This window comes from Gymnodraco acuticeps, unplaced genomic scaffold (assembly GCF_902827175.1).
Source record: "Gymnodraco acuticeps unplaced genomic scaffold, fGymAcu1.1, whole genome shotgun sequence".
In the NCBI taxonomy this organism is placed as follows: domain Eukaryota; kingdom Metazoa; phylum Chordata; class Actinopteri; order Perciformes; family Bathydraconidae; genus Gymnodraco; species Gymnodraco acuticeps.
In genome coordinates this window covers 920,331-934,416 of record NW_022990225.1, presented here as the reverse complement: position 1 = coordinate 934,416, position 14,086 = coordinate 920,331, and the positions used below count along the sequence as shown (strand labels likewise).

General features: G+C 42.0%; 1 protein-coding gene across 1 annotated transcript in view; it reads right to left on the bottom strand.

Annotated features, from left to right (window-relative positions):
* The window catches only part of LOC117547952 (IQ motif and SEC7 domain-containing protein 3-like), a 115,077-nt gene that overhangs the window by 40,374 nt on the left and 60,617 nt on the right, over positions 1–14,086 (bottom strand). Inside the window, 3 exon segments of the mRNA XM_034218874.1 lie at positions 965–1,126; positions 12,828–13,567; positions 13,569–14,075. Coding sequence (XP_034074765.1) covers positions 965–1,126; positions 12,828–13,567; positions 13,569–14,075 — 1,409 coding nt within the window.

Here is a 14,086-nt window from a genome sequence, read left to right as displayed (position 1 = left end):
GGAAGATGAAACAGAAGAAAAAATCTCTGCAGCTTCAAAGCAAAGTCAACGAGGTTAATGACCTGGAAGGAAACATACTGGGTGAAGTGAGTCATATGTGTACGTGTGTGCAGAGTCTCCATAGTTATTTGATGAGTCATACATAAGAAGCAGCTATACACCCAGTGGGCATAGAAGCTTTGTTAAGCCTGATCAAATAACTTGTTACCAGGGTTTACATTTAAAAATAGTATCGGTTGGGGGTCATATTATCCAGGGTTTGCCAGAAATGGACTAAAAGTCATGTTATCTTAAATATGTAAGAAGGCAAGCTTTGTCCTCATCTCCAAATAGAGGATATAATTCGATCTACGCTGGGGGTTTGGATCTAATTTAAAGATAACACAAGAACAAAATATTCCTCTATTCTGATGAGATGCTTGATATCTCCAAAACACATTTTACATTATCAGATGATAGCTACATTGTTTGTGACTTCCTGTCTGATAAAATACTGCAGACACAATAGCAAATGCATTTTTGATACCAATGTGGTAAAAGAAGCAGCAAAACTAAAAAGGGCAGTAAAGGTTTTTATTTTATTTTTGTCTTATCAGCTTGTTCTCTTCCTCCTACAGTTCTGACTCGACTTACAATCTGAAGCGTTAGATGAGGGATCATTTGTTGGATCGTGACACTCCAATTTTAGCTTGTATTCTGTTTGTTTACTCGGGTGAAAAATGTCATCAAAGTCAACGTCTGCAAAAATAACAGCTCTGATAGGCGGATACTGATTTTGTTGTATTCCTTTTTCATTCAGGGAATCATCTGACCCTGAGATAAAGTTGAAAAATGTCTATGATGTATACACCACTGGATACTACTGTGTTGTTACCAGGGCTTAGTAGGAGAATCACCTGTTTGAAGAGCAGGTTTATCTTAGTTTAGTGTATCTTAAAACATGGAAATAATGTGTGCCACTCACTCTAGGACATCTCTGTTGAAAGGCTTCTTGCTGTTTCCGAGGAATTCTCCTATCATCTGCCGGCTCAAGCCCTTCCTCTGCAGCAGGAAGTGGGCGACGCCGATGGGTGTGTCTGGGATGAAGCCTCGAGAGATCAGGAACTGAAGACCTTTGTCAGGGTTTCTGAAACAAAAGAAGACAAGAGAATAAGGAAAGGGACTGAATGAGTAAGAGGGCATCTTGCCAGTGATGTAGCGGCGTTTTAAAACTGCACAAAAGCAAATTACCGCCATTAGCATTGGTGGTAGAAGTGTAACTGTATAGAAAGATTTATGATTTAACAAACTAAACCACACTCAGCAGCGGTAACACAACCAACACCAACACGATATAAATATGCACCCTTTTTTGGTTCCCTATTTATTATAAGAATGATTGCTGTGAGGACAATAGGTATGTTTGGTAATACATTTCATTTCATTTTTATTTGTTCCGTTCATGGTATGCACAACTTAATGTATAACAATTATTTACAAAACATGTCTCTATAAACACACCATACCCGGAAAGGAGCACGGAGAAGAAAATAATCTTATATTACCTGCCCCTTTCTAGAAAGAATAAAATAGAATAGAAATAGATGGTCTGTCCTTATTTTCTTATTCACAGCCAATCACAACAGTATCGTAGGAAAATAAGAGAAACACAAAAACTTACAAAAAAAACAACTTAGTTCCCACTTGACAGTTAACGGAAAGAAACAAAACAAAAAAACAACAACACCAAAACATCACATGTACAAGGAAAAGTTCAACACCCTCACCTGACTCCTACTGGAGTAGAAGGGGGAAAACGGTGCATAATAATAATAATAATAAATCATAATTGAAACTGACTCATTGTCATAATGAGGTTCTCAAAAGCTGTATGATGGGCACTAACTGTTCTGCACACCTGCATGGGGCTGGTGGAGACTGCTAAATGTGATAAAACACAGAGAGCAGAATCTCATCAGTATTCATTACCAACCACTAAACAGCTCCACACGAAATTCACTGAATGGCTGATCTGGGATCCAGCTTCAAATCCCTGCCTTTATGCACAGAGGTGCTCCTAATTAGAATGAACTGGAAAGAAACAGGTCCATGATTACCTTAAGTCTAAGTTCTATTTTTCATTCATTTAAACACAAATTCTTCACTGTGATGAATTTTATTTTGTTTAGCCTCTCTAAGTTGATTTTAACAGCATAACAAAACTCATTTAATCTTTTGGCATTCTTTGGCATTCTAAAATAAATTGTTCTTGATGCACTTGATAGTGGGTATACTACAAACTCAATCAGTGTGTACTTCAAACTGCCTACTAAATAATTGATGTATTTAATTACCAGCAGACTGTCACAACATTACCACTGAATCACAACTTTTTGTTCCCAATTAATATGACCTCTTCTGCTCATTTAAATATTTTTGTTCAATGGATATCCTGTGTAACACTATATTTGAAAATGCAGGAATTGTCACTTGCTGCCACATTTGATGCAAATGTATAATCCTATAACCCTCCTTTCGTGTTTGTTTCTCCCCCTATACTTTGGTGTTCCGGTCAAATTTAACATCAACACAAAAAACATTAACCAAAACCAAATCACCCTATTGAAAGAATAGACAATGAAAATGTATTCAAAAGTACCAAATGGTTGTCTATTTGGGGGGGGGGTGTCCTATCTGATGGAGGAACATGATCTAGGGTTCATAATCTATATTTCATTTCCTATGGTAGTCATTTTCTTACTGGGAACACAATAGGTGTAACAAAGTTGACTACTCCACATTGCTGATCAGCAACTTTATAATGTTCAAATGCCTACTGTGGAGGATATCATAAGACCTTGAAGCAATCAATGTGAAACACTATATTTATGACAAGTAGTAAAATTGACAGATTTGACCTGAACACAACAGGAGGGTTAATCATAATAGATCACTTTTGAAAGAGAAATTCTCTAATATACTTTCGGGTGGGTTTTATGTGAATGCACGACTGTTTACCTACATGAACAGTGAGGGAATTGTTGTCAGCTGACTGAACAACAAGTTACTTATGAACAAGGGAGGGTTATCCTAACTATTAATAACCCCATTAGACACAGAGGGTGGATGCTCTAGGGGGGGCTACATCACTGCCACAGCCCTCTGCAGTCTCTATACAGTGTTTAAACCTCAGCTTTTACATAACACAAGTGTGTGTGTGTACCGCAGCTAATGGGTTTATACCACGAGGGTGGGACGGAGGGGAGGGGAGAGGGGATAAAGGGCAGGATGGAAGGAGGAGGCTGGAAGAGGATCAGACAGAGCAGATGTGAGGCAAGGTGAGTGTGAGGAGGATGGAGAGGCTGGAGCGCCTGGAAGCATCTGCTGTGACAGCCCCCAGCATGCTCTCTGCTGCTGGCTCACCCTCAGCTGAAGGTGATGTCTCGCCAAATGAATCTGGCAGAAATCACACATTTGATGTTTGTCCAACAACAGATGGATCGCACATGGTGATTATTATTCACACTATCAAGTGGATCAGGGAATGAAGACAGGGGAAGGATAGGGAGGGAATGATGCAGGATGTCAGTGTTGGGGGGTTACACGCTACAAAGTAACGCGCTACGGTAATCAGATTACATTTGTCGGTCACGCAGTAATGTAATCCAGGTGATGTTACAGAGTAGTCCTAAAGTAATGTAACTAGTAGTGTAATTAATTACTTTAAGCAGTGAGTAATTTAGTAAAGTAAGGCATTATTTTTTTTTTCTTAAGTAACTAGTAAAGTGTAATTCATTACTTTTGTTCAGTAACTACCTCAACCCTGCAGGGGAGATGCTTATTTATATATATATATATACATTTATTTCCCTGTGTTTATGTTAATTATTGTTTTAAATGTTGTATTGATGAAATATAGTGACATCACATAATAGGTGTGGGTTTGCCCCTTTAATTTAGGACGGATGTTCACTATGAGTGGAAGGGAAAACAATTTTCAACTGCATTGTGAACTTCGCATGAAAAAAACTAGCTGTATGGCTTTGAATCTTTTGTTTAAAAGTCTTAAGTTTTCATCAATTTTCTTTGATGATTTCATAACAAGATGGATAGATACAGATGAGGGGTGCCAAAGAGACTGTCCTTATCAGACAATCACAAGCTTGTTTTAATGTTAAAGGCTGGACTGTTGGTACAGCTTACACTATTATTACCAGGGGAACTTAATCAAATGGTTGAGTCTAACTAAGCTGTTAAGGTGGCAAAGCAGAAAACAATCATAGGAATTGTTCCTCAAGGTCACACAAGTCATTTTTTAGGATAAATTACTGTAATATTGTGAGGACAACATGATGTGACACAAATAACAGAGTAGTGAAAGCAACAGAATCCAGATGTCAGGCTAAAAGGACATCTGGGTCCTGGGTCCAGATAAACGGCCCCATGCCAATACATCATTCTCCCTGACATGCACATCTCCCTCTTTATTGCACACACACTTTTTATTTTGTATCTTGGACTCCATCACATACTTCCCGCTACACCTTTATATCCTCTTTTACTGGCCCTGTATTTCAGATCTATTTGGGTTGTGCACAGTGGCCATATCTCACAGCTGTGTTTCATAGCCTTTACAAGCCCAACTGCCAGCGCTGCATGTTGCCTATTTTTCCAAATGCGTGCACATTTCTGTTTCATTACTAACCAGTGATAGATTGATGGCTGGTTAGCGTGCACTGTGCATTTCTCTGAGCGGTAACACGATTCAGTGGTGTGAATGTAAACGCTTGAAAACCCTGAATCATTGAACTGCTGCAGAATTGCTGCTGCAAGCAAGAATATAATGATATGCCTTTCCTCTCCTCCACTCGATTATGTAAGCAACCTTGTTAAATGTATTCCCAGAGCCCTGCATGAACCCCTGCATTAACACTTCATGTGCTAAATGTGTTATTTAGAAATGTTTAAATGAATTTCAACAGGATGTGGTTAAAACGCTTTCAGTAAATTTAATCTAAAAGGGAAAATTGCTCCAATAACCTTGTGTCATACATTTGAACTGACAATATTTCAGTCCATTTGGCTAAATGTAAAATTATACAGAGGTTCTACTTAATTATTAAGTATAATTACTTAAATGTGCCTGTAGAAAATGGCTTATGCCACAAAATGATATATGATATAAACAAGATAGCCAGATGAGCTTCAGTTAACATCACCCATCTAATACAAGAGAAACCGCCGAACCACATAAATAAACAATGAAGCACTGCACTCTTGGAAAGAGTATAATGTTGGAGAAGTTGTTCTTTAATTTAATCTGGCCTTGTACGATTAATAGCAACACAAGCAGCGACCCAATGCAGAACGCCATTGTTGATGTTGTGAGCGGCGTTGGGGAGAAAATCAGGGACGTAAACGATGATATAATGACACAGCACCAGTCTGGCTCTGGGTGGTGGAAACACAACTGGGGCTAAAAAGAATAGGTTTGGTGGGAAAGGGGTATTATGGCGCATTTCCACTACAGTGCGGAGCGCGGTTTAAGCGTGCCGTGCCCGGCCCGTTTTTGGTTGCGTTTCCACTAGGCGTAGTTCTGGCTAGCGGATACTTTTTCACAGTTTTCTGGCTCTCCAAAATTGAGGTTCTTTCCGGGCCAACAACCGGGCTGAGTATGCTAAACTAGTGAGAGAATCGCTGGCAACTACAACAAAATGAACATATTTTACCATGATTTAATTGTAATTTAACATGTTTCAAAATGATGCCGAAGTAACAACATACTGATACCGGTTAGTAAAAACCATGAATTAATGCTTTGACAAGTCTGCAGACAGACGGCAGGCGAGAAACCTTTTAAAATGTGTGTTTTCTGAATGGAGATCGTTGTAAATGCTCGGACCGTCCACACTCACAACAACGGCCTACAGACTTAAATAAACCAGCGACTGTATTCACCATGACACAGGCAGTCTGTGGTTTGTACTTGTTTAACTTTTGTCTAGTTTCTGAACAGATATGAGGAGCTGTGAGCTCTGAGGGATAACAGCTAACGGCTGATGTTGGTTTTGTGTTTCGCATTGAAGATGACGTCACGGCTCTGCCTACACTGCGTTACTATAGTTACTACCCCAGTTCCTAAACTGTAATGGAAACGCAGCATAAAGTGAGCCTGGCCTAACAAGGCCTAACGAGGCCTAGCCATACCGTACTAAGCCGAGCGAGGCCCTGCAGTGGAAAAGCGCCATTAGGGTGGTAAGAGCTGGAATCATAGGCTATCGATAGCTTGAGCCATTTCACCATTTATCCTGCACTTGATAACTTTTTCAACTGTTAATCCATTACTGGAAGATATGTTTATAGATTACTTTAGCTTACTTACGACAGTTTATACTGTAAGATAACTTTGGAATATGGTTTTGTTTCTTTTTATTTAGTTCCTTAGAGTATTTTGTATATTTAAATGTAGTGTTAATACTTGTATTTATTCTTTTGTTAAATATATATTTAACTATATTATATTTGTTGCCTTATTTTCTTATGTTGTGTGGTTTGCACCACAATACACCAGAGCAAATTCCTTGTATGTGTAAACATCCATCCATCCATCTTCTCCCGCTTATCCGTGGTCGGGTCGCGGGGGTAGCAGTTCCAGCAGAGAGCCCCAAACTTTCTTTTCCCTGGCGACATCAACCAGCTCTGACTGGGGGATCCCAAGGCGCTCCCAGGCCAGCGAAGAGATATAATCCCTCCACCTGGTCCTAGGTCTACCCCTTGGTCTCTTCCCAGCTGGACGTGCCTGGAACACCTCCCTAGGGAGGCGCCCAGGTGGCATCCTAACTAGGTGCCCGAACCACCTCAACTGGCTCCTTTCGACGCGAAGGAGGAGCGGCTCAACTCCGAGTCCCTCCCTGATGACCGAACTTCTCACCTTATCCCTAAGGGAGACACCAGCCACCCTGCGGAGAAAACCCATCTCGGCCGCTTGTATCCGTATGTGTAAACATACCTGGCAATAAACCTGATCCTGGTTCTGATCCTGAGATGTTGCAGCTTTCTGTTCATTAGCTTTAGCGTTATGTTTTTTGCTTGCTCAATCACAACACATACCAGCTGCATTAGAAAAATAATAAATGCTTTCTCTGTTGGCCATCTGGAGTTCAGAGTAAGTAATTATGTCTGGTAATTTAGCACCAAGGGCAGAATGTTAATACACGCAAGGTTTGTGCACAAACAAACAAGCTCAAACCTGAACTCTCCTCCTGGCGTCAGGTTGTCCCTCTGCAGGAGTTTGGCAGTCTTCTCTGATCTTCTGCGTTAATTAGCCTTCCCTCATGTATTCAGATTCCTCTCTTCACACTCGCCCCATCCCCTATACATTTCTATGCCCCCTTTTATTTAATTCATGAACCTTAAAGTGCCCCATTTCCATGCATGATGGAGAGCCATTCTGAATCCACCCTGAGCTGCTCTGATGTCAATGCTTTCACAACACGTCTTCTATGGCTAACCAAGTCATATTTAATGGGAAAGCCATGCATACAAAAAGAGTAATGTGGCATCATGTCACCCATCCTCACAGTCTCTCTCTCAGTCAGACCCCTTTTACACGAGGACGATACGGGTTGTATCCGCATAGTTTTTCTTGCGTATAGCCCTTTCATTTACACGAGGCCATAACAAAATGATAGAAACGGACCCCGCAAACGATAACGGGTCCCAAGGTGGATAGATCTGCAAACGGAACGCTCTCGGGGGTCAAATGGCTCTGTGTATGTGTACGCCTCTATACGATCATTTTCTGATAACGATTAAATAGCCCCGCCTCCCTCTCCCCACGTCTCCTGCTCAGAGATCAGCTGCTGGGCTGTCAGAAGAGGGGGAGGAAAAGAGAGGCTCCGTTTATTATTCTTATATTATTATATAGTCGTTATTCATTTGTTTTAAAGCTCAATAAATAACAAAGAAGACCGGCACTTTTCTAATTTTGTCCGGAAGATTTCAACTTTAACGGACATGTTGACCGGCGAAAAAAAATGTTAACGGAAACTCTGCCGCACGGTTCCCTCATCCCTTGGAAGAGGCGGAGAGGTGGGTGTTTTTCATCTGCTGGTGGACTACCGGAGAGATATACAGCAGGAGAACATGCCGTCCACCTCGGAGAATAAACTGAAGGACAACCATAGCAACCATGTTCCGGGGTCTTCTTAGCTGCTTTTGGTGTATTTTGTGGTGGCAGCAGCGCCACTTACAGGCCCGGCATATGTACTACAGCGTTTCCAGCGTTTCCAGCGGTCTCGTATGAACGGACACGTTACTTGAGCCGAATGCGTGTGAACAGACTTTTTTGAAAACGCATACGGTGCATAAACGCAAACGTTCCTGTGTAAATGGGGTCTCAACTTTCCCCCATTTTCTGTCTCTTTCAGTTCCTGTCTCTTGCTTTTGCACGCCATTTCTAGCACTGAATCTTTTTTTTCCCGATGCGGGCCAGTGCAAACTCCAAGAGTTGTTCCTTTCTTTAGTTCACTCTCTCCTCTACCTTTTTTACTCCGCCTGCTCAGGTGCTGAGACCACCTGCTGCAAGACAGATACTTTGGGAACTAACTGTCTGCATATGTGTGAGCTTTTTTGTCTGCATGATCAAACACCCACATTTTAGCCTTCAGCAAAATGCCCTGTTTAAGATGCAAAGGATACACCAGTGCAGGTATTAGAGGGAGGATATGAACTGGTGGAACTAATAAGCCCCAAGCTCGATTGCCCACTCTTCCTTTTTTTTGCTATCTCTTCCTTGTTCTGTCTCTCCTTTCCCATGTAGCCAATTTATAAAAAAGTCAGCTTATCGTTCAAGGTGTTTGATCAGGGGAATGAGAAGAGGGGATTGCAAATAGATAGAAAAGGCTGTGTCATTTTCTGAAAACTCTTTCATTAAACAGTCATTTACAAATATGTACTGTCCCTGATTCCACTCTAAGAATATGTCCTAAAAAACACATATCAAATCTGAACAAACAGATAAATGATACAGTCAGACCTGCTCTGCCACTCGAGCTGTCGCTCAGTGACACAGTCAAAGTCTGGAAACTAATTGAGAAAGAAAAGTAAATATAGAGCCTGACCAAGTGATCCTGTTCTTCCTTTATTCTACCTGGCAGGGATTTGTAGACTGACATAATGAAAGTAGCTCAAAACCATTATGTCGTCTGCAACAGATAGTTCAAGTCTTACGTTTTATCTACTTTAAAGTTTTCAATTTGGATTTCATTTAAAAAAATGAATAATTTAAATCTTAATGACTAAAAAATCTTTTTTTAGTCATTTGAGAAAGACTTTCACGAAATTCTGACCTCAACTTGCTCCACAACCCCCCTCCTCCTCCACCTCCCCCCACTGGCAGCCACTCCCACCTCATCAGCTCACCTGTGCTCCCAGCTATAACTCATCTCCAATCAGACCAGTATTTAAGCCTCTCATGATCTCAATGCCAGATTGTTCTTAGCCTTCCATGTAAGACTGTCCAGCGTTTTGTTCCGGACATGAGTTCCTGTTGCTGACCTTGCCTGCCTCTGACCTGCCTTTTATCTGATTCCAGGTAAAACCCACCGGCCCCGATTTTAGTAGTTTCAGCCATATACTTAGTTGTTTTATTTGCTTGATGCAAGCCAATAATTATACCCTTCTGAAACCGATTAACATCCTTTTCATGACCGCAGGATAAATCTTCCAATCGAATCCAATCAAATGTTATTTAGATAGCATATTTAAAAACAACAGAGTTGACCAAAGCTCTGTACATCAATAAATATATAAAATCCAGCATAAATACATTAAGACAAAACCGATAGGACAAAAAACAAATACCTATAGCCACAGACTGAAAAACTCTCATACACGATGTAAAAACAATATCAAACACAAGCAAATAGAAAACCCCAATTTAAAAGCACAGACTGATAAGACTATAACATGCTGTTAAAGAAATGAGAAGTTAAACACCTGATCAGCTCGGGTTAAGTTACTTGTTGCCAGCTGAAATATATTATTCACTGCAGTAATAATCCAATGGAAGGCTCTTACCAATTGGCTTAGTTAAATCCAGTTGGTGACATTACATATTTCCCTGGTTTCCTGTGTTCTGCATTTGGGTTCAAACACACCCCGTTACATTTTCTTTCTTTTCGGATTATTCCCCTTCCACACCCTGTTCCTGCTCCTCTTGTTTTAACGCTCCAGCATTGAGTCAAAGTTAATCGGCTTTATTGTGCACTTTTATTGTGCAGCAGAGCTCGGCAGTGCGCAAAAAGATAATGTGTGTTCCAATCTTATAAATGTGTATGAGATAGCTTAATTTGGGCAATATCCCAACAATTGTATTGGTTGAGCACCCATGGGAACACAGTGTATTTTCCGTCAAAGTGGAGTATTTTGGAAAGCAACGAGAGCTTCCACAGAATCGTTTGCCGTGGCAAGGACAAAAGAAACTTGGATTGAAATGTTTAAAACATTTTTCATTCCAGTTCCCAAGGTGCCAGTTCACACAGCGCTGAAGGAACTTTTAATTACATTCACGACTCGCAGCACAATGACTAATGAGAATTTTAGGCTTTGTGGATCGTTGCCATTATTATTATTTTTTTAATTCACCGCTCATGTATTCCAACTAATTGTTACCCAGCAACTCCATCAGTGGTTTGGCTCAATATGTGAGTCCAGTTCATGGAGATAGCGTGTGGGGTGTTTAGGTCTTTAGGGTACGCTCTGGGTGAAGATTTAATAGAGCATATGGCAAATCTGCTCATTTAAAGATTCCTTTCCGGTGTCAGGAGTCATGTGGTTAGAAAACATTTCTAAAAGGAGAATTTAAAGAGTTGGACAAATAAAACGAGAGCTGTTTTGATGGGTAAACCGATCTAAATCCACTCCCTAATTAGATTTTGCTCTGCCTTTGTAGCTTAAACTGAGCAAAGATCTGCAATATTTAATATGTAAAAACTGGTTATAATGTGAATATAAATGATCTTTTAAGAAATGATGGGTGTTGAATTTTTTACAACAACACTGTTTGACACACATCATAGGGATTCAGTGTGTCTCTCAACAAATCAACAAAACAGAATTAGTCCGCGCTGGCCCCATGCACTGTTGTCACCATGGCAACAGCTTTTCTTCCTATCTCTCGCTGCCATGTAACCACCTTGCACCTGTCTGAAACACGTCCTGGGAAGTTCTTATCAGGTTCTGGCTCTGTCACTCTTCACTAGGCAGCAGGGGAGAACTGAATTCACAATGACTGAAAAGCTGCAACCAGTTAATATAAACAAGCTCTCCAAGACAGACGTGTCTATTCATCTGCTGACAATTTGTGAAGCCACAGAGGACAATGCAGTGAGGGTCTGGTAGGAGTAGGACACAAGAGTTTCCTGGATCAGTATGGGTTCTTGGTTAAGACATGCTAAAATACAGGCAAGTCATACCAGAAATAAATCTCAGATAAAACACATTTTGTCCTTACCAAGCTCTGATCTCAGAAAAGGCAGGGGTTGTCCAATCATACTGTAGCTAAGCAATCATAACTAGATATGGTGGCTGTTTGAAGGAATGGTTTTATTACATTGTAAGGCAGTGTTCATTTGAAAAGAGAGACACTTGGTGAGTAATGTCTTTTTTTTTTTAGCACTAAACAAGAACTGAAGGGGATTAAATGAATTAAAAGGTGTGTTTGTGTTTGCCTGATCTAACATAAGCTGCAACCGAGCAGTACTTACAAGGCCAAAGGAGTACATCATCAGCTGATTAGTTTTGATTTGTTCAATCTCACTATAAACTTGATTATCCACTTGTGGACAGGTTATATTAAGAAAACAAAAAAAGGCATGACGCTGTTTCTTAGTTCCTCCCTCTCTCAGCACCATCAACATTATCTTAATTAGTATCTGTCCTGGTCTATATTAGACTTTGGGAAGTTTAGGCTTCTGCAACCCCAGCCATTGTTACCCAAAATAACATTGGTTATTAACACATCAGTTAGTCTTCAGGCTCTTAAAAGTGAAAGCTTTGAAATACAAGTGTAAGCTAAGCAGCCTAATGTTTTTATGTCACAAAAAACTGAGAACAAGAACACTGTGTATTCTGTGCTGAAAAAGAATGAACAGCTAGAAAGGCATAGGAACAATGTACGAGTTTTAGGTCTTAACCAACCGTCATTTCTACCATCTCTGAGTAACGACATTTTCTTCCTTTCATTCTTTTCCTCTGACAAATCAATCTCCCCTCAGCTCTCCGTCTCAATAATTAACCCTCTCTCTCTTTTGCAACGCTTTCCTGATTTGCCTTTCTGAGAGTAAGGATGACACCTAAGATCTAACTTGGGACTTTAGATCAATTCTGTTTGTTCTTTTAGCCTGGTGGGGATCTGTGGGGAAAAGTGCTTTTCTCTGCTCTTTTGAATCCAGAGGGCCTCAAATGCCACTAAATTCCTTTACTAGATTTACCATCTTGTCATATATTTGCGCTTACACAAATACACAATTGAGAAATCGTACTTTGAAGAACCTCATTTTTATTTAAATATTTTGGAAGAATAAAGAAATGAGTAATTAATTGAAAGGTCTCCTATTATACTATTTTTAGGCATATATTATAGGTCTCAGATATTTAAACAGCATGTCTCCGAAGTGTTTTGCTCAAAATACCAAACAGATCACCCTTTCTAGCCATGCCTCATATCCCTATTTCACCCCTGTTAACCAGTCAACAATGAGCCAGAAGTGATTTCCTACCTCTCAAGCCCTAAATTAAAATTGAGTCACACTCATCAAAATAATGAAAATGCAGTTGCTACTCACACATTGAAGAGATTGAGGCCGATGCGGTAGAGGCGTTTCCGCATGACGTCGGTGGACAGGGTGGGGGACTTGCAGCTGGCGGGGTTCTCACACTGATAGCGCGGCAGGCTGAGGATCATGGCCTGCAGCGCCTCCTTGGACGAGGCCTCAGACGTGGAGCGGGCCTCTGTGGACGTGCTGCTGCTGCTCATCTGCTCCGAGCTGTTGTCTGCCGTCTCTGAGCCGCACCTCTTCACCTCCAGCGGCTGTGCCATGGGGGAGCTCACCATCAGAGCTGGAGGGGCGTACAGGGGCTCTGTATGCGGTGGCACCATCTCCTCTGGGCTCTGAGGAGCAGCCATCTTATCCAGAGGGGTGAGGGGAGGCTGTTCGTCATCCCCAATCTCTTCTTCACTCGGGGGAGGAGCGGGGAAATCATCATCGTCCTGCTCGTCTTCTTCTGATTCCGGGGGCGGAGGGGGCTCCTGGGAAGGCGGCGGGGGATATATGGGTTCAGCTGGGAGTTCAACATGAGGAGGTGGGGGCTCTTGTGAGGGGCCAGGAGGTATGGAGGCCGGAGTGAAGTTTGAGGAAGCAGATGTGACAATGGCGGGGGTTCCTTCTGGTTGGATGCTGCTGCCGAGGGTGACCGTGGACGATTCCAAGACTGAAGATGAGACGCGGAAGTTCTGGGCGTCAAACTGCACCGTCACATCGCGGAAAGCCATCATCAGTTTGCTCGCGCTTCTCGACAGGTCACTCGGGTCCACCGGGACTTGAGGAAGCGATGACTCCCTCACGACTCCTCCTCCCCCCCCCCCCCACCTCTGCTGCTGCTGCGGCTGCACTGAAGGAGTCGGCAGTGAACTGATAGGTGCCACCTTCTTGCAGTGAGCACATGGTCTTCAGGCTCCAGTTGCTGAGTGCATCGTCTATAGACTTGGCCAGAGACTGGACCTGTTCCGTGAAGGAGTCTTCCAGGTCGGTCAGGCTGCCGCCCACCGTGGCTGGCAGGGACGGTGAGCGCACCAATGGGATGCCTGTGAGGTTGCAGCCTTCTGCCAGGGCCCGTTCAGCGGAGAAGCCTTCAGTGTTTTGCACACGGACCTTTCGCAGGGAGATGCGTCGAGGCAGACGACTCTCCAGAAGCGAGTTGCGGATCTTCTCGAAGTTCTTGCTGAGCTGGTACTGGCGGAAGGCGGTCTGGATCTTGCAGGCGGCGCGGCGGGAGATGAGGTGGCCCCCGTATTTGTGCTCTAACATTTCGATCTAAAAATAGA